This window comes from Peromyscus californicus, unplaced genomic scaffold (genome assembly GCF_007827085.1).
Source record: "Peromyscus californicus insignis strain IS unplaced genomic scaffold, ASM782708v3 Scaffold_2__1_contigs__length_46816999, whole genome shotgun sequence".
Taxonomy (NCBI): domain Eukaryota; kingdom Metazoa; phylum Chordata; class Mammalia; order Rodentia; family Cricetidae; genus Peromyscus; species Peromyscus californicus.
In genome coordinates, this window is record NW_026294540.1 from 28,443,837 (window position 1) to 28,469,721 (window position 25,885).

General features: G+C 48.7%; 2 protein-coding genes across 2 annotated transcripts; both read right to left on the reverse strand.

The window, feature by feature from the left end:
• Positions 1 to 742: 742 nt before the first annotated feature.
• Positions 743 to 11,298, reverse strand: LOC128120791 (paired immunoglobulin-like type 2 receptor alpha). Its single transcript, XM_052754999.1, has 8 exons — positions 11,235 to 11,298; positions 10,872 to 10,976; positions 10,171 to 10,557; positions 6,856 to 6,990; positions 3,896 to 3,926; positions 1,633 to 1,670; positions 1,384 to 1,415; positions 743 to 1,014 (listed from the first exon to the last, which is right to left on the reverse strand). The coding sequence occupies exons 1-8, from the start codon at positions 11,296 to 11,298 to the stop codon at positions 889 to 891; spliced, it is 918 nt and encodes a 305-aa protein (XP_052610959.1). The 3' UTR covers positions 743 to 888.
• Positions 11,299 to 17,258: 5,960 nt separating this feature from the next.
• LOC128120792 (paired immunoglobulin-like type 2 receptor beta-2) lies at positions 17,259 to 22,140 on the reverse strand. The gene is made up of 4 exons (XM_052755000.1): positions 22,059 to 22,140; positions 21,357 to 21,743; positions 19,006 to 19,195; positions 17,259 to 17,271 (listed from the first exon to the last, which is right to left on the reverse strand). The coding sequence occupies exons 1-4, from the start codon at positions 22,105 to 22,107 to the stop codon at positions 17,259 to 17,261; spliced, it is 639 nt and encodes a 212-aa protein (XP_052610960.1). The 5' UTR covers positions 22,108 to 22,140.
• Between the last annotated feature and the right edge of the window lie 3,745 nt (positions 22,141 to 25,885).

Consider the following 25,885-nt stretch of genomic DNA (forward strand, 5'->3'; position numbering starts at 1 on the left):
ATGGAGGACATTGGGGAGGCAGAGGAGAGAGGGGAGTCCCAGCAGAGGGATGGCTCAGAGGAGTTCCTGGCGGGTCTCTTTGAGGAGTAGTGTGCTCTGGTCCTTCTACAATTCACAGCCTCTCAGTGATCCTGAGCAGATGTTGAATGTCGGGATTGGTGACCTGCTCCATGCTTCAGGTCAGAGCTGTGCACCATGGGTAATAAAGCAGGTCTCTGGGGTCACTGTTTAGGCTGGGCTTCCTTTCATGTCACTATGGCAACCTGCCTTCTCTGGAGGGTATAGGAGGCTGGGGACAGCAGCAGGACCCAGGCCTGGGGAACCTTCAGAAAAGCATCTCTGTGAGTCCTGGCTCCCCAACTTCCTGGGAGCAACATGGCCTTCGGAAAGCATTGTGACCATCTGGTGTTTAGTTCCCTGTCTCACACATCTATCTAGGGTTGCTGCTGATGTCCAGTGTGGTGGTCCATGGGAACCAGTCACAGAGTGTGCTGGTTATTACCCTCCCAGATGTGGGTGTACATCATGTAGACTGGCTGCCAGCATTTGGGGCATCCCCTGCCTTGGGCAGCTAGAAAAAAGTGATAGAGGAGGGGATCTTAGAGGGCCAGAAGTTAAGGGTCACATGAATGACTCTTAATTAGATTCATTTAGGCAAATTCTGTGGATTTTTTTTTTATTTTTGTGAGAAAGGTCTAGGAAGTTAGAAAAGGGAACTGGGAATTTCTGATTTTCTCTCAGCTCAAACGCCCTGACGTGTGGATTTCTGTCTCTGGCCATGGGTATCAGAGACCCAAGAGATTTTGTCTCTGGCTGTGGGTATTAGTGGAAGCTGGGAGTCTTCCTACTAGAAACACAGGTGACTCTGAGATCGTCACCCAGACCCACTCATTTGGCCTTTATGATGGAGTACACAGTCTCTTCCTGGGGGTTCCCATGGACGGGCTGGCAGGGTGGTGTTCCTGGAGAGGCTGAGCTTGAGAGGGCAATGGAGGCGTACACGATGTTGTTATCCTGTGGGGACAAGAGGTTAGATGACAGCAGTGCAGCTGTGGCCACCATAAAGCAGCAGCTGCAGCCTGAGTGTCCTGCCCACACCTGCAGCAGCTGCAGCCTGAGTGTCCTGCCCACACCTGCAGCAGCTGCAGCCTGAGTGTCCTGCCCACACCTGCAGCAGCTGCAGCCTGAGTGTCCTGCCCACACCTTCAGCAGCTGCAGCCTGAGTGTCCTGCCCACACCTGCAGCAGCTGCAGCCTGAGTGTCCTGCCCACACCTGCAGCAGCTGCAGCCTGAGTGTCCTGCCCACACCTGCAGCCTCCCCCCTTCTGCCTCCTTCTTCAATATCCCTTTAACTTCCCTCAGGCCTGACTCTGAGTGGCTTACCTTGGGGTTCTCTTTGGGGTCCATATATTGCCCTAGAGAAAAAAGAATATGGAGTGCTGAAGTTAAGCTGTGACAGGAAGGGAGACAGATGGCTGGGAGTTCCAACAGTGAGGTGAGGACCTTGGTTACATGGGAGGGACAGGGTGATGGAGGGAAAGGTGGAAATACTGAGGGATGCTTATGTAAGTGTGGGGTCTTGGGAGAAGAAGGCAGAGCCAGGTGGGGAAACAGGAAGCTGGCAGAATTTACCTTCAGGTTCAACCTTCTCAGTGTTTTCAATGAGGTCCCTGCATAGGAACAAATGGACAACATATCAGAATCTGGACAGGAAAAGGTTAAGACATTAGGTGCTGGGCTGCAGAGATGGCTCAGTTAGGAAAGTAAGTGTCACATAAACAGGAAGTCCTGATTGCAGACCCAGGACCCACAGAACGCTGGATGCTGGAGAAGCAGAGACAGGCAGATAAATCCCTGGAGTTCACTGGCCTGGACTAACAGATGAGCTCTAGAGTCAGGGTCAGACCCTGTCTCAAAAGATAGAGTGGAGGGCTGGAGAGATGGTTCAGCTGGCAAAGTGCCCACTTCACAAACACGAAGACCCAGATTTAGATCCCCAAGGACCGATGTGAAAAAAAGCTGGACACGATGTGCCTGTAGAGTGGGGTGGAGAGAGGAGGATCCCTGAAGCTCATTTGGTCTGGGCATCCTGGCTCAACTGATGCGCTTCAGGTTAATGAGAGACCCTGCCTGAGGGGAGTCACCACATAGACTCTGGCCTCCACACACATGCACAGGTGCGCGCACACACACACACACATACAAACATACATGCAGGATACAAAACAGAATGGAGAGTAACTGAGAGACACACCATTGATCTCTGGCTTCCACACACCTGGGCACATGTGGATGTGCACCTACATATGTATACACACAGGAAAAGTAACAACACATACAGAACTGGGTATGGTGGTGCATGCTTGTAACCTCAGTGCTCAGGAGGTGGGGACTCCTGTGTTCACTGGCCAACCAACCTGGTCTAACTGGTGAGTTCCAGACCAGTGGGAGACCCTGTCTGAACCAAACCAAAGAAAAACAACAACAAAACCCAAAACCCAAGGTGAAATGACTTTGTGGGTAAGGCCAGACCATGAAGACTGACAACCTGAGTTTCATCCCAAGGATCCACAAGGTGGAAGGAAAGAGAAAGCTCTCAGAAATTGTCCTGTGACCTCCCATGTGGGCCATGTCAACTCATACCCACACACATGTATGCACACTCACACAAACAAATAAAACGTAATAAAATAATTATTTAAAAGAGTGGATGGCACCTGAGAACAAACACAGACACACTCACTCACTCACACACACACACACACACACACACACACACACACACACACACAAGAGACTGGTTCCCTCTGAATGGTCTCTGCCATCCTCAGTGACTCAAGATGACATGATGGTGTTCCGCCAAAGGAAGAGACCTTTCCTGGAAGTGGAATGAAAAGCCATTGGGAAAGTGCCCAGGCCGAGGTCTCTCAGCACTAGCTGAGGGGAGTCATTCTAGGAAATCGGCTTGCCCTGGGCAGGAACAGAGACTAGAAATAGGAAGAAGCAAGTCTATCCTCTCTCACTACCCTGAAAACTAGAAGACAAGAAAGTTTCAGATCTCCTGGGTAGGTGCTCTGGCTGGGTTGGAGGAAGAAAGGACCTGAGATGGGACTGGAGGAAGGGCATCTGGCCAAAGAAGCCACAGGGAGAGGAGAGATGGAGGGAGCTGGGATGCTTGAGTTATCTGCACAAGGCCCTGGTTCCCATCCCAGCACCTCATAAACCCGGTGTGGTACAATGCCTGTCCTTCCAACAGTTGGGAGGTGGAGGCAAAAGATCAGAAGTTCAAGGTCATCTTGGCTTCATAGTGAGTTCAAGGCCAGCCTGGACTAAATGAGACCCTGTTTCAGAAAAAAAGGGTTGGAGGAGGAAGGGTGAGAGCAGGCCATGTACAGTAGGAAAAGAAGAGGCAGGGGAGAAGGGTGGAGAGGTTGGGAGGTGGATAGAAATGGGCAGAGATGTGGAAGATCTGGAACAAAGGATTCTGGGGGAGCGGGGCTCACTGACCATAGAGACAGACAGAGAGAAGGAAGGAAAAGATGGGAGAACTGTTGAATCCAGGCGGATGTTCAAGGCTGAGAGGAACCAGAGACAGAGAGGGAAGCCCAGGAAATGGAAGGAGAGAGGGAGGAAGTCTGAGGCCTAAAGGGGGTGTTGTTCTGGGAAGGAGACTCCTGAGACCCTCTGCACTCCTTGTCACTGAGAATCTGGTGCCCTGAGGAGCCTGAGGTCATAGAGGACAAGGAGGGAGCAGACAGGATGAGTCAGTCGTTAGGGAGATGTGAAGAGTCCTGAGTGTGGTTCTCCTTTTTTTATGTTATTTGAAGGGGATGGAGAGATGGCTCAGTGGTTAAGAGCACTGACTGCTCTCACAGAGGACCCGGATGGTGCTCACCTGGCTGGGGTTTCGGCTTTAGTCCTCTGTCCTGTGGGGAAGAAACAGTGTCAGTGTGACATCAGTGCTGATCCTCCATCATCCCTCTCAGCTGTCCTGTGTGTTCAGACCACCTTCAGAGGACAGGGGAGCAGAGAACCTGCCCCAGGCAGTCTAGAGGAGCCTGAGCTCCCTCTGCTGGGCTGTGTCCTACACAGCAACCTCCCCAGATCTCTGCTAGGTCCATGTCCACCCCTGTCTCCTCTGCTTCCTTCACCAACCTTGAGTTCCCCGCACTCCACACCTGCCTCATCTACTCTGCATTCATCTACCTTCCTTTGTGTGCCTTTAGAGACCGCCTTTTTCTGGATTATATTTCACTCTACTGATCTATTTGTCCTGGTGCATACTATTCTCTTTTCATTTAGTGTAGCTTTTTAAAATTGTCACTTATTTATTATATGGTCGGGGGTGTGCCACAGTTTGTATGGAAGTCAGAGGACAACTTGCAGGAGTTGATTTTTTCCACCATGTGGCTCCCAGGCTTCCACACTGACTCACTTTACCCTCTGACGGCTACTGTAGCTTTTAAAAAAATCTATTGTTCATTCATTTCTTTATATTTATTTAGCTACTGTAGCTCTAAAAGTTTTTTGTTGATGTTGTTTTGTTTTGCTTTGCTTTAAGAAAATTATCTGCACCTCTTTTGGTGTGGATGCCATGAGAGCAGATGCCTGTGGGATTCAGGAGAGGGCTTCGATCGATATGGCTGCAGCCAGAGTTACAGGCGGTGGTAAACTGCCTGATGTGGGTTTTGGAGCAGAACTCAGGTTCTCTGCCAGAGCAGCCAGTGCTCTTAACTGCGGAGCCATCCCTCCAGCTTCCTGTTGGAACTTTGATAAACTCTGGGATCAGGCAGCGGGAGTGCTACATTATTGGCCATTTTTGTTATTTCATCTCATTTTGTTTTCCAGAATGTACATGAATTTGAGAAGATGAATTGTTTTTACAAAACTCCCATTGTAGTTTAGATAGGAATTATATTGAGTTCATTAATTATTTTTGTAGTACGGACATCTTTTTTTTAAAAAAAAAAAGCCTTAACTCATTTTCATTGTATGACTGTTTGCCTGCTGGTATGTCCGATTGCCACACAAGTGTCTGGTCCCTGTGGCAGTCAGAAGAGGGCGTCAGATCCCCTGGAACAGCAGTTACAGGTTATTGTGAAACATTGCATGGGTGCTGGAATCAAAGCCTGGTCCTCTGCAAGAGCAGCCAGTGCTCTTAACCAATGAGTCATCTCTCCAGCCTCCTAATATAGACATCGTAACTAATTTTTCCACTTTAAGAATGAGATGATTCCTACTCATCCGCTTCCTCTCTCATTCAACAATGTCAGCCACTGTGTTTTGAGAACAAGTCATTTGGTGCCTTAGGTTCCCTAACTGTTTTTCCCTAACTATTTTTCCCCCTTTTTTTGAGACCGAGTTTCTCTGTGTAGTTTTTTTTGGGTGTCCTGGAGCTTTCTCTGTAGTACAGGCTGGCCTCGAACTCACAGAGATCTGCCTGACTCTGCCTCCTGTGTGACAGGATTAAAGGCGTGTGCCACTGTCCACTGGCCTTCCCTAAGTGTTTTTAGATTATAATTTTAGTTTTAGAGATTTATTTTCATTTGTGTGTGTATATGTGTGTGCATGACTGTGTATGCCATCCTGTTCCCATGGCGAGGGGGTGGGGGTGGGACCAGAAGAGAGCCCTGGGTGCCTGAAGCTAGACTTAGAGGAGGTTGTGAGCTGCTCCATATGGGTGCTGGGAACTGAACTTGGGTCCTCTGCCACAGCAGCCAGTGCTCTTAACTCCTGAACCATCTCTCTCTTTTTTTCTTTTGACTTATAAATACACTTTGTTTGTTTGTTTGTTTGTTTTTTGACAGCTCTGTGAGATCCACACAGGCACGTCTAATATATCCCCAACTCAGCTGGTTAGCCTACTCCTAACTAACCCAAACAATTAAATTGTTTTCATTTTTTAATTGTTTGGGTTAGGTTAGGGTTAGATTTGAATGAAAAATCTTCATAACAGGCTCATCTATTTGAAATCTTTGTCGAATTTGGGAGGTTATTGACCATTTAGGAAGTGCAGCCTTCTGGAAGAGTTATGAGTCACTGGAGGTGAGTTTTGAGAACGTATTGCTCTCCCTCACTTCCAGCTTTCTCCCTGGGTTTTCTGCATGTGTTGAAGATGTGACTTCTCAGTGTCCTGCTTCAGCTGCCCCTCCACTATTAACCTTCCTTCTGGATCCGCAAGCCAAATCCAATTCTTCCTTCCACAAGTTACTTTTGTTTATGATGTTTTATCACCGCAGTGGAGAAGTAACCGCCATTACACACTCTCAAACACACTTCCTGTTTCAGTCCCTATATGGCTTGGTTGTTTCACCAGAGTGTTTCTCAACACACTCAGACTTGTTCCTGTTCCCTGTCCCCATGTCATCCATCTAATCACTGAGTGTTGGTTTGAAGTCTTCCGCACCCAAGGACGACTTTGAACTACTGATCCTCCTGTCTGCCCCTTCCACACTCTGGAGTTACAGACATGCACTACCACACCAGGCTCATCACAAAGTCTGAAAACTTTTGCCTCGACATATTCCCGGGACTGACCATTCATCTTCATGTGCAGCCCCACTGTGGCAAAGTGACACAGCCTGGTCCCCCTCCAGTCTGTTCTCTGCACCCTAAGACTGTAATGTCAGAATCCAGCTGCTGAACAGGCCACAGCACCGCCCTTCACCTCTCACAGAGACACTGCCCAGAAACTGTTCTCTCTAGCTGACCTGCTTCCATCCAGGTCTAAGGTTAGAGGACCATGTCCAGGACTCAAGCACTTTCCTGACTCAGCTATCCCTGAGCCCTTGCATCTGCCCTGTCACAATCCCCTTTGAGGACTCTGTTGATGGGGTGCAGTCTTGGACCACTTACTTTTCCTTCTCCTCCACCCGAGGAACACTATCAATCCCAAAACGCCAGCCAGGAGTACAGCAGCAGCCACTGCCAACCCAACTTTGGTTCCCAGATTCAGGGGCTGATTCTTCCCACTCTTCTTCCATTCTGTACCTGTAAAAGCAGTTCTGGTGAGTGCAGAATTTGCAGTAATAGGGCTTGGAGAGGTGGTCTTGGGGGCTGGGAAGAGACGAAGGAAGTCAGCATTGAAGGTGATTGGGAAGTGTAAGCCAAATAAACCTTTTCTTCCCTAAATTCTTTGGTCATGGAGTTTTTTTTTTTTTACAGCAATAAAAACTCGAACTAGGACACCTGCTGCCTCTGAATCCCAAGTCATGGGCTCTGTTCTAGTTTCACATCCTCTATTGAATCCTCATAGAGTCCCTGCTATGGGATGATTTCTGTCCAGGATGCTGCAATCAGTCTCCTGCAGTGCCAACTCCATTTCCCCCAATAGCAGTGACTGGACCCTGCAGCCATGCTGCTATCACAGGGGTCGGGCACTTCCTGTGGAAGAGCAGTGTGGGGCTTTGGTGTAAGTGGAAGTTTCTGTCCCTTCAGTGCTCCCAAATACCTGGCAGCTGCTTCCCAAATTAACACTCAGAGACTTACATAATTAATATACATTATATTATATATATTAATACAATTATATATAAATTCTCCGCTGGTAGCTCAGGCTTATTACTAACTTGCTCTTACACTTAAATTAACCCATAATTCTTATCCATGTTTAACTTGGTATCTTTTCTTAGTAGGGCAGTCTCATTTTGTGTCTTCTGCATCTGCCTGAGGACTCCTGACTCAACCCTTCCTCTTCCCAGCATCCTCAGGGACCTGTGTGTGTTGCCATGCACTTGTAATCCCAGCACTTCAAGGGGAAAATAGGCAGATCCCTGTGGCTCACCGACAGCTGTCCTAGCCCACTTTATAAGTTCAGCCCAGAGAAAGACCCATCAAAGGAAACATAGGAAGAGAGAGAAAGAGAGAGAGAGAGAGAGAGAGAGAGAGAGAGAGAGAGAGAGAGAGAGAGAGAGAGAGATCACTAGGGGTCTTTTTGCTTAGACATGAAAGAGAAAACGTGCAAAGGAGAGTACTATTGATTTGGCTACAAAATTGAAATTATGGAAAGAGAATTAATAAGCCAACCACAGGGTTCTTTTTAAAACATGTTGCACATATTTCTCCGGGTGTGATATCTTTGTCCTAAATGAGGATATTTTGCTCAGATAAACCATTTTTTTTTGAGGTCTGTGGATGCAGCTCAGTGGTAGAGTGCTTGCCTAGGGTGCCCGAGGCCCTGAGTCCATCTCAAGCAATGGATACAGGTGTGGTGAAACGCCCTTTTGGTCCCAGCTCTTGGGAAAGAGTTCAAGGCCATCTTTAGTTATACAGTAAATTTGAGACCTGCATGGACACATGAGACTCTGTCTTCAAGAAATGGAAAAAAAAAAGAAAAATGCCTTCATAATGTTAATTTTAATATTTTAAAAACAATGGGCAGGAATATTCAGTTAATGAATTAATTTTTAAAATTAGTGATGAAAAAATTCTGATGGAAGAACTCATAGTGGAGGTGAGGTGTAAGTCAATGACAGAGCCCTTGTCTAGTGTGCACGTGGCCCTGGGGACAAGAGAATAAAACATGGTGTGTCTGTCTGAAGCAGAGAAAGGCATGGCTGCCTTAAATTGATCGTTCTACAAGCACCTAACAGATTATCACCAAGGCTGGAGACTTTGGGAAAGGAGGAAGAGGGAGGAGGTTGAAGAACAGGAGCCATTTAGGAAAACATGTAGGAGACACAAGAAATGCAGATGTAAGGTGTCTGTCAGGTCTGTCTGTGGAGTTTATCCTGAACCATCTCAGGAGTTAAGATGGTTAAGTGGTTTGCCCGGGGGAGGCTGGAGGGTCTAACCTGGAAGGGACAAACCCACTTATCACTGGTACTGATGAGAATTGGCAATGAAATTAATGATGATTGTTATTTAACTATTAATTTTATATTTTATTTTCTAAAATTTATTTTTTTATTAAATTTTTGCACACGCACAATGGTGCATGAATGTGTGTGTGTGTGTGTGTGTGTGTGTGTGTGTGTGTGTGTGTCTCAGAGGTTAACCTTGTGTGTTCCTTCCTCAGATGTCATACACCTTATTCGTAAGACAGACCATGTGACCACCTGTAACTGCAACACCATGGGAGATGGAGACAAGAGGATCAATGGGTCTCCACAGCCCATCATCCTAGCCCAACACAGTGAGCTCCAGGTTCAGTGAGAGACCCTGCCTCAAGGGAATAAGGTGGGTCTTAGTATAGGAGGACTCCTAATGTCCATCCTCCTCTTGTCTTCCCAAGCACAAAAATGAAATACATGTCCCCCCCACGTGAACCCACACAAACACACACACAAGCACACACACACACACACACACACACACACACACACACACACACACACATTTACACCATATATACTCATCCACAAAATCAAGACAGAAGAGAGGCACGCAAGAGCGTGAACTCCACAGAGGCCACGTGTCTACTGGTTGAGAGATGTTTGGAGGAAAAGGTCCCTTTCGGGGCCTGTTCCTCACCAGCATGACCTTGGGCAGGTGTTGAATTCTGCTGATCTCTGTGTCTCTCTGTATAATGACCATGAGAGTGCCCAGCAGTGGTGACGGGTGGCCGGGGTAATGTCCACACAGTGACTAGGCTGGGTCTCTGTGCACTCTGTGTGGAAGCTGCAGTTACAGTTGCCATGGAGGAGGAGAAGTGACCAGAGAACCTGATCATGGTGTGAACATGAGGGTCTGTGTGGGAAAGATGGGGGATGGGGAGGGAGGAGGGGAAGAGGGAAATGAGGGAGGGAAAAAAGAAACTGGGGCAGGGAGAGGTGAGGGATGTGTCTAGAGACTGGTAAAGTGGGGGGACCCAGAGGAGGAGGGGTTCACGTGGCCAGAAGGCACCTACTCTGGAAGGCACGAGATATGGTGTAAAGTCTAGATCTAACGGAGACCCTGACACGGGACCAGGTGAAGGCCGCTCCGTCCTGGAGAGGTCAGATCCACCTGGATTTGTGTCAACGAGGGTGGGATGGGCACATGAGAGGCAGCTCAGAGAGAGCAGCTAACGCTTGTGGATGGTTGTGGGGAAGAGGAAAGGTGGAGTTGTCAGAGCTCTGGGGAGGGGACAGAACACATGAGAGGAATCTGAGGAAAGGGTCAGAAGTGTAGGATCCATAATGACGGCACAAGGAAGCCAGAACCACCAGGGCCTGACTGGGATGTGCTCACCATGGGTGATGGTGAGGTGGGTTCCAGGAATCGACTGCCACTTCTCCGTGTGGGTTATTGTGTTCAGTTGAACTCGGCAGAAGTACATTGTCTGGTCCTTCTCCTTCAAGTCTAGGATTCTGAGGACTCCGGATGTCTGAGGCTGTGTCCAGCTCAATACAAGGCGATCCTTGAAGTGCTCGTGTATGAAACCCGAGGAGGAGTTGTAGATAAATTCCCCATGGAAGTGCTTCCATCTCCAGTAAATCGTCATCTGTGGGTCCTTTGCCAACTCCCAGGTGAAGTAGAAGGAGAAGGGGATCTCGATGGAGCCGCCCTGGACACCAGAGAGGCGGGCTGTTTGGTTGACCCCAAAATCCTTTACTTTGTTGGATCCTGCTGAGTTACCTGGGAGGGATGGGGAGAATCTAAGTCACTGCAGAGAATGGAAAAGAAAACTCAGGATGGCCTAAGCCTTCACCCACAGGAGGGTATTTGACACAGGGCAGGGCTGTCACTATGTTTCACTGTCCTATATGGACAGGACAGACAAGGAAGGGTTGGGATGGACCCACTCTGAGGATGAGCTCTCTCTTGGGGCACAGAGGACTGGCTGACTCCTCCAGCAGACACCTGTCCACATGACAGCCTGCTCTTCCCAGCCCCACTGACCCCTCCTGTGGTTAGGACAGAGTCCCTGCTAACAAGGTCCCCAAACTCACCAGCTTGCAGATATGCAGGTGACAGCCACAGAAGCAGGATCCAAGTCATGGCCTGATTCCCTCCAGGAAGTGAGACCAGCAGAGCAATCAGGCTGAGAGAAGGACCTGTGAGAGACACTGGGGTGCTCAGGAGTCAGGAAGAATCAGGGTAAAATGACCCACATCCACAGGGGCTTCTCCTGTGGAGGACAGAATGGGGCAGGACCTCCCCATCTCCACCTCCTTGTGACCAGCAACTTCCTTCATCATTCTGGCTTCTTCTTTCCCACGCTGCAGAAGATCCGCCCTGTGATCACTGAGAGGATGGCCATGCCCTTGAGCCCAGCCCCCATTATTGACAGGAAGATATGGAATTGACCTCACCATGCCGGGCTCTCCTCTCTTCCACCTTGACCTCCTGTCTTATCCAGTCTTGTCCATTTCCCATGTGGCCTGTAATCACTGGTTCCTCACCTCCAGATTCCTCCACTCCTGCCCTCCTCTTCCTCATCTGTTTCTCATTTTGTATCCCACTATGCTGGTCTCTCTCTCTCTCTCTCTCTCTCTCTCTCTCTCTCTCTCTCTCTCTCTCCTTCTCCCCTCCCTTCTTCCTTCCCTCCCTCCTTCCCTGTCTCCCCCTCTCTCTAATAACCTCAGGCACAGAAGTGGTCAGTTTCTGCTCACTTCAGACACAACGAGTATGGAGGTGATGAGGAAACACATTCTGTCCCCAGCCCTAGCTCGGTGTCCCCACCACCATCTGCTCTTTGTCTTCTTCTTGTCCTTCAGGAACTCTTCACAGCACCCGACAGAACCAAGGCCCTGAGACACTCTCTTCCTGGCCTGCTCACTGCTGCCGAGTCTGTAACTACCCTGGGCTTCCTGGGTGGTCGTCTCCCTCCCCTAGACAGTGACTCCAAACTACTCCAGTTTCTATAGGAAACTTTCTACATCCCACCAACCTTCACACACCTCAGTAGAGGATGCCAAGGATCAGCGAAGCCCTGTCATATGTCACATGACTGCCCCATGGCAGGTTGACTGGACTTCATCCCATCAAGTACTTGTAGTCCTCCACTCCACACAGATTTCAGCCTGCCTGCTCCATGCATTCTCTGCACTCTCCTCAAAGGCCATGGATCTGCTTCCGGGTTCCCAGGAGGCTGTTCCCAAAAAGCACTTGAATGACTTTTTCTAGCTGTGACTGCTCTAGAACCTTCTTTGGATGAAGTGAGCAATGAAAGGTCAGACCAGCAATGCATCCCTTATAACATATTGCCTGGGACATCTCTGAGTGTGGACACAACTGGCCTGTTACTGGGGTGAAGGGGTGAGACATGGGGCGGAGGTTGTCTGGACTCAGGGCTGGTTCTGTAGGAGGGTCATCCTTCCCTTTCCTCATGACATGGTTCCACCAGTTCCGTGGTAGACAAATTTGTAGCAGAGGAAGTGGCATCATTCTCCCTGAGTGACATGTGCAGAGGCGACTTCCCATTTCCTTAGATTCCTGCACTGAAGGCCTTCTCCATGCTTCCCTGCAGGGGCCTGTGCAGCCGCCTCTGTCACATCTGCTGTCTCTGCCTTCCTCACAGTCCCCATGGTCCTCATATCCCTTGACCTGAGCCAGGCTCAAACAGTCATGGCCTCAGTCCCAGGTGCACATGGAAAACACTTCTATATCCATCCATCCTGCCCTTGGAGACTCAGAGACACAGAATTCTTGGGATAAGTTGGCCCTAGATGGCTAGTCAGGAGAGGGGATGGGACTTATTTTAAATGTCAGAAAGACCACCCCCTCACTTTATTGGATGGGTTCTCATTTAGCCAAGGCTGGGCCTTGAACTTGTTATGTAGACAATGATGACCTCAAACTCCTACAGATCCCTCTTCTCTGCGCATCCAAGTGATGGAGTGACAGGTGTGTCCCATCATGCCCCTTGTCTCCTGCTGGAGATAGAACCCAGGGTTCTGTGTGTGCCAGGCAGGTAAGCACTCTACCAGACGAACCACATTTTTCACCTCAGTGAGGTCTGAGAGGGGGCCCTCCTGGTCATGGATACTCACCTCCAGGCTTCATTTGCCCTACTCTCTGGGGTCTGTGGGTAAAAGGTCAGTGGTTTCTAAGTCACCAAAGAGGGGCTGGACCTGACGAGGCTGCCATATGTCAGCTGCTGGTCCCTAGCTTTTTAACAGGACTTGCTCTGGTTGGTCCTTCAGGAGCCTAGGTGCGACTTGTGCTCAGCCTCACTGCTGCCACCTGCTGGCCTCTGAATCCCAGGTCGAGGTCTGTGCTCTAGTTTCAAGTCCTGAACTCAGTTGCATCCCCTTAGGGACCCTGCTGTGGGATGATTTCTGTCTAAGATGCTGTAATCAGTCTCCTGCAGTGCCAACTCCATTCCCCCATTAACAGTGTCTGGGCCCTGCAGCCATGATACATTCAAAGGGGAGGGGCACTTTCTGTGGAAGAGCAGCCTGGGGCTTTGGGGTGTGCACAGGGCTTCTGCACACATGTGACCATGGGAGTGTCAGACTGCAGTGTGAGAACCTGGCTGCTGCTCAGGCTGTAGCACATGTGTGTCCTGCCCCCACAGAATAAAGAAGGAAGTGTAATTTTAAGTATTTAAACACAAGGTGGGCTGGACATAAGGATGCATTCCTTTAATTCTATTTTTTTTGGGGGGGGAGGCAGAGGGAGAGGCAAATGATTCTTTTTGAGTTCCATGCTATCCTGATCTACATATACAGTTCCAGGCCTGCAAGAGCTATACAGTTCCAGTTTCAAAAAACAAAAGCAATCAAAATAAAAAACAAAATTCAAAACAAAGAACATAAACCAGCAAAAAAGAACCAAAACCCACAAGGTGAATGGTGTCCTGAGTAGTAATGCCTGAGGTTGTCCTCTGGCTTCCACATACACAGACTCACTTGCAAACACTTGTACATGAACACAGACACACACAATCATGCAAGGCACCTTTCACAGCTGATCTGTCACAACATGTTTACTCAGTCCTCATCCTGAGCAAACATGGTCTCCCAAGCCAGGCTCTGTGACTCTTCAGACTCCAGTTCCTGACAGTGTCCTCAGCATTCAGACTCTGATTTTATACCCAGCTGTGTTTTCCCATAACAGTGGTGGCTGAGAACAGGCTCGGCCCTTTCTATTTCTGTGTGAAAAATCCAGTTCCAGAAACTTCCCTCAAATAACCCTCAGTGCAGACCCTGTCGGTCCTGACACACCAGATAACCTCATTGATGAAAACTGTTCATCTGTCCACACCTCCTGTCACACTAGTTTTCCTAGAACTCTTTGAATTCTTATTCTGAATGACAACATACAGACCCACAGTAACCTGTCCAGACTGTGTCCTGAGGAGAGTGGAGGAGATGCTAGAGAGGGTGCAAGGATGGCGGCTGGTGGTGTAGACAGGACACTCAGGCTGCACCTGAGACTTTACATTAGCACAGTTGCCCCGTCCCCATCTGACCTCTTCTTTCTCCCCTAGGATGAAATCATCATCTTCATCTCCCTCATGTGTTATCCAACATCAACATGGCACCTCCCTGCACCCCTGCCCAGGGGAGCCCCAAGAAGGGACTCTAAAGTGTCTTAAGGCTGAGTGAGCAGGGCTGGGTGACCAGCTCAGTCTCTTGCTCCTCTCCATGAATTCTCCCAGCTTCTGCAGATAGACAAGGCCGGAGGCAGAAACTTACATGTCACTGAGTTTGAGGTCACAGAAATGGAGAAACTCTCAATTTCCTCTTCAACACTATATATTGCTTAAATGAAACTATGAATAGTCACATGATTTGTTTGAGAGAATCTAAAGGAAAAACTGGTCATATCTTCAAGTTCTCTGTCTCCTACCAAAGTGAACTAACAGATATCCAGCCTCCACGACCTTGCCGACTCTTTGGATTTATGGTTAGCTTTCTGTTTGTTCAGTTTTGAAACAGAGTCTTATGTAGCCCAGGCTGACCTCAAGCTCAATAGGTACTAATGATAGCCTCTAATTCATGGTCTTGCTATCTCTACAGTCAATCATTGGGATTACAGGAATACGCCACCTTGCCTGGCTTCCTCTAGTACTTCTTTTAACTGACTGGCTCAGGCCTGGGAACCCAACTCCCAAATACTGGTAGCCATGCTGGAACCCATGTCTGCTCCCCATTCCAACAGTAATGTTCCTTCACCCTGAGGGGATTTGACCTAAACCTTGTTGAGATGGTTGGTGCTGTGAAGTCTTTGCTGTGGGCTCCTTTGCTGTTTCTCCCTTTTGAACAATGGATACTGACATGGCAAGTCACATGACCACTGGAGTAACAGCTTTGAGGCCCCTTCTTTGTGCCTAGGTGTCTGGAAGGAGGAGATGATGAATGGACACTCCCATAGATGACTGGCCAGACCATCATCCTGCAGCCTGCTGGTGTGAACACACCAGGGATGCTCAGAGGAGACACCACCCCAGCTGTCAAGATCACTGTGACCATGGCTGCTGCTGAGTTCAGCCTTAGGAGGCTTGGATCCAGTTACACCACTGCAGACATTTCACAGCTGCCTCAGGAGACTTCACTTCAGCCAAGAGAAGCCTGGGTCACTTCTCCATGACCCCTCCTATCTTCAGCTAGCCTCATGGGAATTGGGGAGAATTTCTTAATAGACTCAGCAAGTTGATATGCCATGAGACATGATTAGTAAGTGTGATGATATATTGTGCACCCCAATAATTTTTTTCTGGGGATCAGAGGACAGAGCCAGCCACTAGATTAGACATAGATGTCAGAATGTGATGGCACATATCCTTAATCCTATCACTGGGAGACAGTGATTTGTGTGGAGATCTGTCTGGATCTCTGTGAGTTCAAGACCACACTGGGAACAGAGCCAGGTGTGGTGAAATACACCCTTAATCCCAACACTTGAGATCTCATGCCTTTGCTTGGGAAGCATATATGCCTTTAATTCCAGGAAGTAAGATGGCTGGGCAGAGAAAGGTATGTAAGGCATGAAGAAACAGGAACTCACTGTCCTGAGACTGAGAATTTCCTAGAGGTAAGAGCTAGTGGCTGGCTTGTTCTATTCCTCTGATCTTTCAGCTTTCACCCCAATCACTGGCTCTGAGATTTTTTTTTTTATTAACAAGACCGTTCATCAATTTGTGCTAAAAAAAAAAAAAAAGTGTTGATAGCCCCAGGGACACACAGGAACAGCAACGTTGTGCTCTCAGGACCAGAGACAGACATAGGACATCAGAGCCCACATGGCAGAAGTGGGGGTTCTCTTCTTGTACCTATCCAAGGGCAGGATGTTTCACAGCACAAGACTGTACCCATGCTCTCTGATTCCCAGGCAGGAGACAGGAAAGTGATGAGATGCAGAATGAGTGGGCATGAATCCCCACTCTGACGTAAACTGACCTCCCTAGTGAGAGTTCATGGCCCCTGGAGGTCTGTTAGCTGGAGACTGACAGAAAATGCTTGTCTCTGAGAAGGAGAGAAACATTTTCCAGAGTCAGATTTCTCCTTGCACCATTTGGGTTCCCAGAATCAAATGCAGATCATTGGGCTAGGCCAAAAACATCTTTTCCCACTGAGCTATCAATCTGCTCCCCATTTTTCTTTTCTCCATTAATTTGTAATTTTTAAATACTTGTTTTAAAAATAAATTAGAAAAATGTTATGACCATCATTTATGCCCTTGAGGAATCCACATTATTTTTTATGACATGGTGTCTCATTGTTCTGGAACTCAGCAATTAGACTAGACTAGCTGGACAGACAGCTCCATGACTCTGGCTGTCTCTTGCTTGTCCATGGCTGGGATTACAAATTCCCATCACCTCCCTACTTTATAATGAGGATGCTCCCAATCAAACTCAGGTCCCCTAGCCTGTGTGTAATGCTTTTCTGGGGAAATTATCTCTCTGGATCCCTTGCATGCCTTTCATAAAAAATTCCCCAAATAGCCTGTCTTAACCAAACTTCAATTGCTGTGAAGAGACACCATGACTAAGGAAACTCTTATAAAGGAAAACATTTAATTGGGGTTGGCTTAAGTTTCAATAGTTTAGTTGATCATCCTCATGGTGGGAAGGTTGGTGGTACACAGGCAGACATGGTGCTGGAGAAGTAGGTGAGCATTCTACATTCAGATAGCAGACTGCAGGAAGAGAGAGGGAGACACTGGTCCTGGCTTGAGGATTTGAAGTATGAAAGTCAGCCCTCACTGACTCAATTCCTCAAACAAGCCCACAACTACTCTAACAAGGCCACACATCCTATGCGCCACTGCCTTGTGACAAAGCATAACAATCTTTGAGCCTATGGGGGCCATTCTTATTCAAACCACCACACAGCCCCTCAGCTGCTCCTTGGGATGACAGGCTCTCCCCTGGCTGGGCTTCACCTTTAGTCTGCTGGCCTGTAGGAGAAGAAACAGTGTCAGTGTGGCAGCCATGCTGATCCTCCATCTGCCTCTCAGCTCTTCTCTGTGTTCAGACAACATTAGGAGCCCAGGGCAGCAAACAGCTCTGTAGCAGCCACTCAGGGACAGCTCTGAGAGTCACCAGGACCTGAGGACAGTCCTCAGCTGTCCTTCTGCACAGCACAGCCAACCAGAGGACAGCTCTCCTGGTCCTTTGCCATTGTCCATGTCCTTCTCCCTCTGCTTCCTTCCCCTGCCTTGAACCCATGTCACCTCCCTGCTTTCCCTGCTCTGCACTCACCAAGCCTCCCTTTTGTCTCCCTGGAAACTGGCTCTCTAGCTTTCCCTGTGAGTGCAGGCTGCTGCCACCCTGCAGATTCAGTCTCAGGGTTCGAATCCCAGTCAGACTTCTGCTGCCTCTCAGGTTGCTGCTCTCCAGATCTCAGATGCTCCTCTTACCTAATGGAGGGCTGAGCCCTTCTGAAGACCAGGGGCCAAATCTTCAAACATTAGTTCTGTGCTCTCTCTATTACATTCCACTCTCTGCTCATCTCTGCTCCTGTCCTGCAGTCTTCTAGTCACCATGGCTTTAAATCTGCTCTGAACACTGTCCACACTGGCTCCTGTGTTGGGTGAGGACAAGGTCTCAATGAGCCCTGGTTGACCTTCAACTTTCTATATATCTGCAGATGACCTTGAACTCTTGATTCTACTCTCTGTAATTCCCAACACTGGGGTTAGGGTGTCCCCCATTGTGTCCCCATGTTGTTTCTTAGAATCTTGTTAATTTTAGAAGACAAGTCATTTATTTTTACAAAATTAAATTGGGATTTGAATTCCAATTGCATTGAATTTTTAGAGTGTTTTGCATTGTAAAGACTGAATGTATAAAATTTTCCCTTATGCTAATATCCTTACATATTTAAGTATTTCCCTCCTTTTTAAATTTATCTTTCATCAGTATGTACATTGGCATGTGTGCACACATGTATGGATGGTAGAGGGGATGCTTGGAGAAATTTGTTATGAGAGGCATGCAAGGGATCTAGAGAGGTGGTTCCCTCAGGAAAGCCTTGCACAGGCAGTGTCCCTGGGCACTGTCCTGAAAGAGCTTTCACCTATGTTTCTGAGACAGGTCTGTCATTGGCTCCTCACTGATTGGGCAAGGCTGGCAGCACAGTCAGCGTCAGGGATCCTACTCTCTCTGCTCTCCTACTGTCTGCCAGCATTGAAGTGGGTCCTGGGGATGGAACCCATGTCCTTGTGTTCCTGGGTGAGCACTTTACCCACTGAGCTCGCTCCTGGCTGTTCTGTAACTTCTCAGCACTGTTCTGTTTTTAGGGTACAGAGCTTTCACCTCCTTTATTGCAGCTTTTCCTAGACATATTCTTTTCATTTGTGGGTTTATTACTCACCATGGTCTTAATTTCTGTTTTAATACCATATCCTCAACTCAAATAGCTCTATTCAAATGAGCAGTTACCCCAGAGCCACCCACAGGACCCCTTGAATCCCTTAGCACAGACTCTGTGTTCATCTGCAGTAGTTCCTCCAGTTTCCAGCTGGGATTCTAAGGAAGGAGGTGCAGATTCAGTCCTGGGTGAGTTCTGCCTCCTTTCTCTCCCTGTGTTCTCTGGACTCTGTCCTGCACAAACTCGTCCTTCTCCATCTCCCACAGCTGAGAAAACTCAAAGGGTAAGCTCAGGTGAGGGCCTGTCCAGGACCACTTACATTTGCTTCCACCAAAGGAAGGCCTTCAATACACAGACGGGGGTTATGAGCACAGTCGTGGTCACCACCACCCCGACCGTGGCTCCCAGGTTCACAAGTGAAGGATTCCTCTGGTCCTCTGTGTCCTCCAGGCCAGCTCTGCTGCCTGCAGAGGTGATCATGGAGGGGCTCTGCATGGTGGTCCTGATAGCTGAGGAGAGATGAGGAGTGAGCAGATCCCCCTGGATGAGGGAGGGATGGGGTGAGTGTCACAACCTTGTCTCCTCTGTGGGATGTGGGATGGGGAACAGCTGTTAGAAGTTCACAGAGAGGGGAACACATGCTGAAGGCTGAGACTCCAGGAGAGCAAGCTCAAATGCACACTCTCCACTTGTCCTGGCGGTGTATCCTCAGATGGTCATCTGGTCACAGATATTTAGGCCATGGAAATACAGTTGTTTTTGTCATAGATGTATGTAACATGCAGATTTGACCCAGTCCACAGAGTGTTGGCTGCTTGTTGCCTTAGAACCCGAATTTCATCCCTAGTAGTCATGTAGAGAGCTGGATAAACTTGTCATGGCCTTTAATCTTAGCCCTAGGGGCAGAGGCAGGAGATCTTTGTGAGTTCAAAGCCAGCCTCGTCTATATATAAAGTTTCACACCAAACAAAGTTGAGTGAGCTGTAATCCCAGTACTGAGGAAGTGGAGACAGGTATGTCACTGGGGGTCACTGGCCAGCCAGCCTAGTCTACTTGGCAAACTTGAAGCTAGTGAGAGACCCTGTCTCAAAAATAAGGGGATGACAATGAATATGTCCAATAGGGTCCACATGCCCAGGAAGAAATGTGAACATTCACACACATACACACACACACACACACACACACACACACACACACACACACACACACCTGAATTAACAGATCCACATGTTCACACACAGAAAATAAATAAAGATATATAACAGAAAATATGTAATTTTAGCCATAAGTGTACAGCTCAGTATAGGGAAGAGTACATTCATTTGCTTTACAAACATCACTAAGGTGAATTTCCACCTTTACTTATTTGGAAACACTAGACCAACAGTTCCCAACCTGTGGCTCGCTACCCCACAGTGGTGAATATAAGAACATCCTGCATATCAATAATCACAATACGATTCATAACAGCAGCAAAATCACAGTTATGAAAATAATTTTGTGATGGGGGTTCACCACATCATGAGGAACTATATTAATGGGTCTGTGCATTAGGAAGGTTGAGAATCACTACTCTAGACCCAAGAAACAGCTCCATTCTCTCCCTTCCCTGAGCCCTGGCAGCTGCTGGTTGACATTACATCTGGTCAACAGGGTGGTCATAGAGACTGTGCAGAGAACTGTGCTGTGGGCGTCCTCTCACAGGGTGGCTCAATCCAGTCAAGAGCCACTGCTGGCTCAACAATTGGGAGGTAGAGGCAGGCAGATTTCTGTGAGTGCCAGAACAATCAAGGCTAAATGGTGAGACCCCGTCTTATAAAAACTAAAACACCAAAATATAAACAAAGAGCCACAGAACAAGGTTATAACCTACAAGGAAATACACAGAGTCTCCCAGCTTCTGTAGGGCCATGTGAAGGTTAACAGTCACACAGTGTTCCACTCTGTGTTCCCAGTTACTTCTGCTGCAGAGGAGAGGCAAGGGTCAGAAGACAGAGCAACCACATCATGAAATAGGGACATTATTTCCCAAGACCCTTGGAGTTTGTGTGGGAGAGGCGAGGGAAAGAAGGCAAGAAAGGAGAGGGGGGTTGGAAATGGAGAGGATACAAGGGAGTGAGTACGGAGAGTAGAGGGATGTGTGCTGGGGAGCTAGGAGGGTAAATGGGAGACTGTGGTGCTAGATGGCAGTGTACGGCTGGATGGTAGGACACCAAGAACATCCAATGAGCACCTAGTGTTTGTTCTGGGCCTAGGTTGGAGCTGTGTGGAGATGCTCCATACAGGGACTCATTGGAGCCCTGCCACAGGACCAAGTGAGTCAGCTACATCCTGGAGAGGTCAGTCTACCTCCAGGTCATGTGGAAAGTGGAATTGGCCAGGACTGACTGCAGTGTTAGTTTGGTTCAGAAAGAGGGTGAACTAGGAGGGAGGACCTATGCTGAGGTCTAGAGAGGGGGGGGGTTGTGTCTTAGCAGAGAGTGACAGACAAGGTCAGAGGAGACAGCAAAGGCTTGTCACGACTACAAGGTAAAAATCCTGTTAGCAAAGGCCTTGGCAGAACCAAGGAAAAGGAATATGAAAGAAATCTCAGAGGCATGTAGCCTGAGGTGACATCTAGGCGACAAGGAAGCCTGAGACATCAAAGCCAGAGCCAGGGTGGCTCACCATGGGTGATGGTCAGTTGAGTCCCAGGAATCAACTGAATAATCTTCATGCCTTCTTTTGTGTTCATATGAACTTGGCAGAAGTACACTGTCTGGTCCTTCTTCTTCAAGTCCAGGATTCTGAGGACTCCAGATGTCTGAGGCTGTGTCCAGTTCAGGGTGAGCCGATTCTTGAAATGCTCATGTATGAAAAGTGGGGTGGAGTTGTAGATAAATTCCCCATGGAAGTGCTTCCATCTCCAGAGAATCCTCATATCTGAATCCCCTGCCAACTCCCAGGGGAAGTAGAAGGAGAAGGGGATCTCGATGGAGCTGTCCTGGACACCAGAGAGGCGGGCTGGTTGGTTGATTCCAAACCTATTTACTCTTTTGGATCCTGCAGAGTTTCCTGTGAAGAATGGTGAGAATCTGACCCCTTTACAGAGGATAGAAAAGACAATACCGAATTTCCGACTCTTCACCTACAGGTTGGTGTGGGACACAGGGCAGAATTATCCCTATGTCCCACTGTCCCATATGGGACAGGACAGACAAGGAGGGGTTGGGATGGACCCACTCTTAGGATGAGCTCTCTCTTGGGGCACAGAGCACTGACTGGCTCCTCTAGCAGACACCTGTCCACATGACAGCCCGCTCTTCCCAGCCCCACTGGCCCCTCCTGTGGTTAAGGCAGACTCCCTGCTAACAAGGTCCCCAAACTCACCAGCTTGCAGACATGCAGCTGACAGCAGCAGAAGCAGGATCCAAGTCATGGCCTGATTCCCTCCAGGAAGTGAGACCAGCAGAGCCACCAGGCAGGAGAGGAGGACCTCTGAGTGACACTGGGGTGCTCAGGAGTCAGAAAGAATCAGGGTAAAATGACACACGAACCCAGGGCCTTCTCCTGTGGAGGACACAGTGGGGCAGGACCTCCCCACCTCCACCTCCTTCTGACCAGCAACTTCCTTCATCATTCTGGCTTCTTCCTTCCCACGCTGCAGAAGATCCGCCCTGTGGTCACTGACAGGATGACCATGCATTTGAGCCAGGCCTCGCTTTTGACAGGAAGATATGGAACTGACCTCACCATGCCGGGCTCTCCTCTCTTCCACCTTCAACTCCTGTCTTATCCAGTCTTGTCCATTTCCAATGTGGCCTGTAATCACTGTTTCCTCACCTCCAGATTTCCTCCACTCCTGCCCTCCTCCTCCTTTGTTTCTCCTTGTGTCTCCTCCCACCATCTGGTTGTCTGTCAGTCTGTCAATCTGTCTGTCTGTCTCTCTAATAACCTCAGGCACAGAAGTGGTCAGTTTCTGCTCACTTCAGACACAGCGAGGATGGAGGTGATGAGGAAACACATTCCGTCCCAGCCCTAGCTCGGTGTCCCCACCACCATCTGCTCTTTGTCCTCTTCTTGTCCTTCAGGAACTCTTCACAGCACCCGGCAGAACCAAGTCCCAGTGGACACTACCGCCCTGGTCTGCTCGCTGCTGCCGAGTCTGTCACCACCCTGGGCTTCCTGGGTGGTCGTCGCCCTCCCCTAGACAGTGACTCCAAACTACTCCAGTTTCTGAAGGAGCCTTTCTACATCCCACCAACCTTCATACACCTCAGAAGAGGATGCCAAGGATCAGAGAAGCCCTGGCACATGTCACATGACTGTCACATGGCAGGTTGACTGGAAATCGTTCCATCAAGTACTTGTAGTCCTCCACTCCACACAGACTTCAGCCTGCCTGTTCCGTGCAGCCTCTGCACTCCCCTTAAAGGTCAGGGATCAGCTGCTGGGGTTCCAGGAGGCTGTTCCCACAAAGCATTTGAGTGACTCTTTCTAGCAGTGGCTGTTCTAGAACCTTCCTTGGATATAGTGGGCAAAGAAGGCTCAGAGCAGCAATGTGTCACTCATGACATGCTGCCTGGGACGTCTCTGACAGTGGACACACTGCCTCGTGACTGGGGTGGAGATGTGAGGGGTAGGGGTAGAGGCTGTGGTGACCTCAGGGCTGGTTCTGTAGGAGGGTCATCCTCCCCTTCTTCATGACATGGTTCTATCAGGTCCCTGATGGAAGTCAAGTTTGTAGCAGAGGAAGTGGCATCCTTCTCCCTGAGTGACATGTGCAGAGGCGACTTCCCATTTCCTTAGATTCCTGCACTGAAGGCCTTCTCCATGATTCCCTGCAGGGGCTGTGCAGCCGCCTCTGTCACTTCTGCTGTCCCTGCCGTCCTCACAGTCCCCACTGTTTCCATGGTCCTCAGATCCCTTGACCTGAGCCAGGCACAAACACTCATGACCTCACTCCCAGCAGTACATGGACACACTCCTATATCCATCCGGGCTGCCCTTGGAGACACAGATGCACAGAATCTTTGGGATAAGTTTGTTTCAAATAGTTAGTAAGGAGAGGGAATGGGTCTATTGTACCCATCAGAAACCACCACACACACTCCTGTTATTGAATGGATTCTCATATATTTCAGGCTGGGCCTTGAACTTCCTGTGTAGGCAAAGATAACCTTGAATTCCTACAGATCCTCCTCTCTGCCCTCCCATATACTGAGGGACATGTGTGTCGCTTTGTGCCCCTTTATCTCCTCCTGGAGATCGAGCCCAGGGTGCAGGTAATCACTCTACCAGATGAACCTTGTCTTTATCCTCAGGGAGGTCTTAGAGGGGGCTCTCCTGGTCTTGACCACTCACCTCCAGGCTTCCTTTGTCCTTGCCTTACTGTCTGGGGTCTGTGGAAAAGGTCACTGGATTGCTATGTCTCTGGAGGAAGGGCTGGACCTGACGAGGCTGCCATGTGTCAGGTGTTGGACCCCAGCATCCTTACACAACAGGCCCAGGTGGGTTCTGTAGGATCCCAGCTGCCCCTGTGCTCAGCCTCACTGCTGCCACCTGCTGGACCCTTAGTCCAAGTCATGGACACTGTTCTAGTTTCAAGTCCTCAGTTGAATCCCTGTGGGGACCTGCTGTGGGATGATTTCTGTCCAGGATGCTGTAATCAGTCTCCTACAATGCCAACTCCATTCCCCCAACAGCAGTGACTGGGCCCTGGAGCCATGATGCTTTCCTAGGGAGGGGCACTTTCTGTGGAAGAGCAGCTGGGGCTGTGGTGTGCACACGTGGGTCTTCTGCACACAAGTGACCATGGGTGTGTCAGACAGTAGTGTGAGAACCGGCTGCTGCACAGGATGTAGCATGTGTGTGTCCTGCCCCCACAGAATAAATAAGTAAATGTAGTTTAAGCTCTTAAAACCAAAGGTAGGCTAGGCATGATGGTGCATGTCTTTAATTCCAGAATTTAGGAGGCAGAGGGAGAGGCTAGTGGATCTCTGTGAGTTTGAGGCTATCCTGGTCAATATGTTCAATTCCAGGCCAGCAAGAGCTATGTAGTGACCTCTTATCTAAACACTAAATAAAACACACAAAACAAACAAAAACCCCAAAATCAATCAATCAAACAAACAAACAAAAACCTACAAAAAACCCCACAAAAAACAGAGGTGGATGGTTTCCTGATTAGCAATGCCTGAGGTTGTCCTCTTGCTTCCACTTACATGAGAACATATTACTTGCACACACATGCACTTGCACAAAGATCCACACAAGGGACCTTTCACAGCTGATCTGCCACCACATCTTTACCCAGTCCTCATCCTGAGTAAACTTGGTCTCCCAGGCATGGCTCTGTGACTCTTCAGACTCCAGTTCCTGACAATGTCCCCAGATCCAGACTCTGATTTTATACCCAGCTGTGTTTTCCCATGACAGTGGTGGCAGAGAACAGGCTCAACCCTTCCTATTTCTGTCTGAACCATCCAATTCCAGAAACTTCCCTCAAATAACACACAGTAGAAGCTCTGTTGGTACTGACCCAGCAGATAACTCATTGATGAAAGTTGTCCATCTGTCTGTCTTTCCTGTCACATCACCTACCCTCCCACTCCTTGATTTCTTTCCCCAGTGACAACATACAGACTCTAGATGGAATCCCAGTGTCATATGTCCAGACTGTGTCCTAAGGAGAGTGGAGGAGATGCTAGAGAGGGTGCAAGGACGGCAGCTGGTGGTGTAGACAGGACAATCAGGCTGCACCTGAGACTTTACATTAGCACAGTTGCCCCGCCCCCATCTGACCTCTTCTTTCTCCCCCAGGATGACATCATCATCTTCAACTCCCTCATGTGCTGCCAACCTCAGCATGAGTACCTCCCTGCACTCCTGCCCAGGGGAACCTCAAGAAGAGACTCTACAGTGTGTCCTAAAGACCCAGTGAGTGGGGCTGGGTGATCATCTCAGTCACCTACTTCTCTGGTATGAAATCTCCCAGCTTCTGCTGATTCCCAAGGCCAGGAACTAAAACTCACAAATCATTGAGTGGAGGTCACAGAAACTGAGAAATACACAGTTCCTTCTTCAACATTATATATGTTACATAAAAAACCCAAATACCAAATACAACAACAACAACAACAAAACAAACCCCAAAAACTATTTATGGTCACAAAATTAGTCCAACTGAATCCAAATAGAAAAATGGTGACATCTTC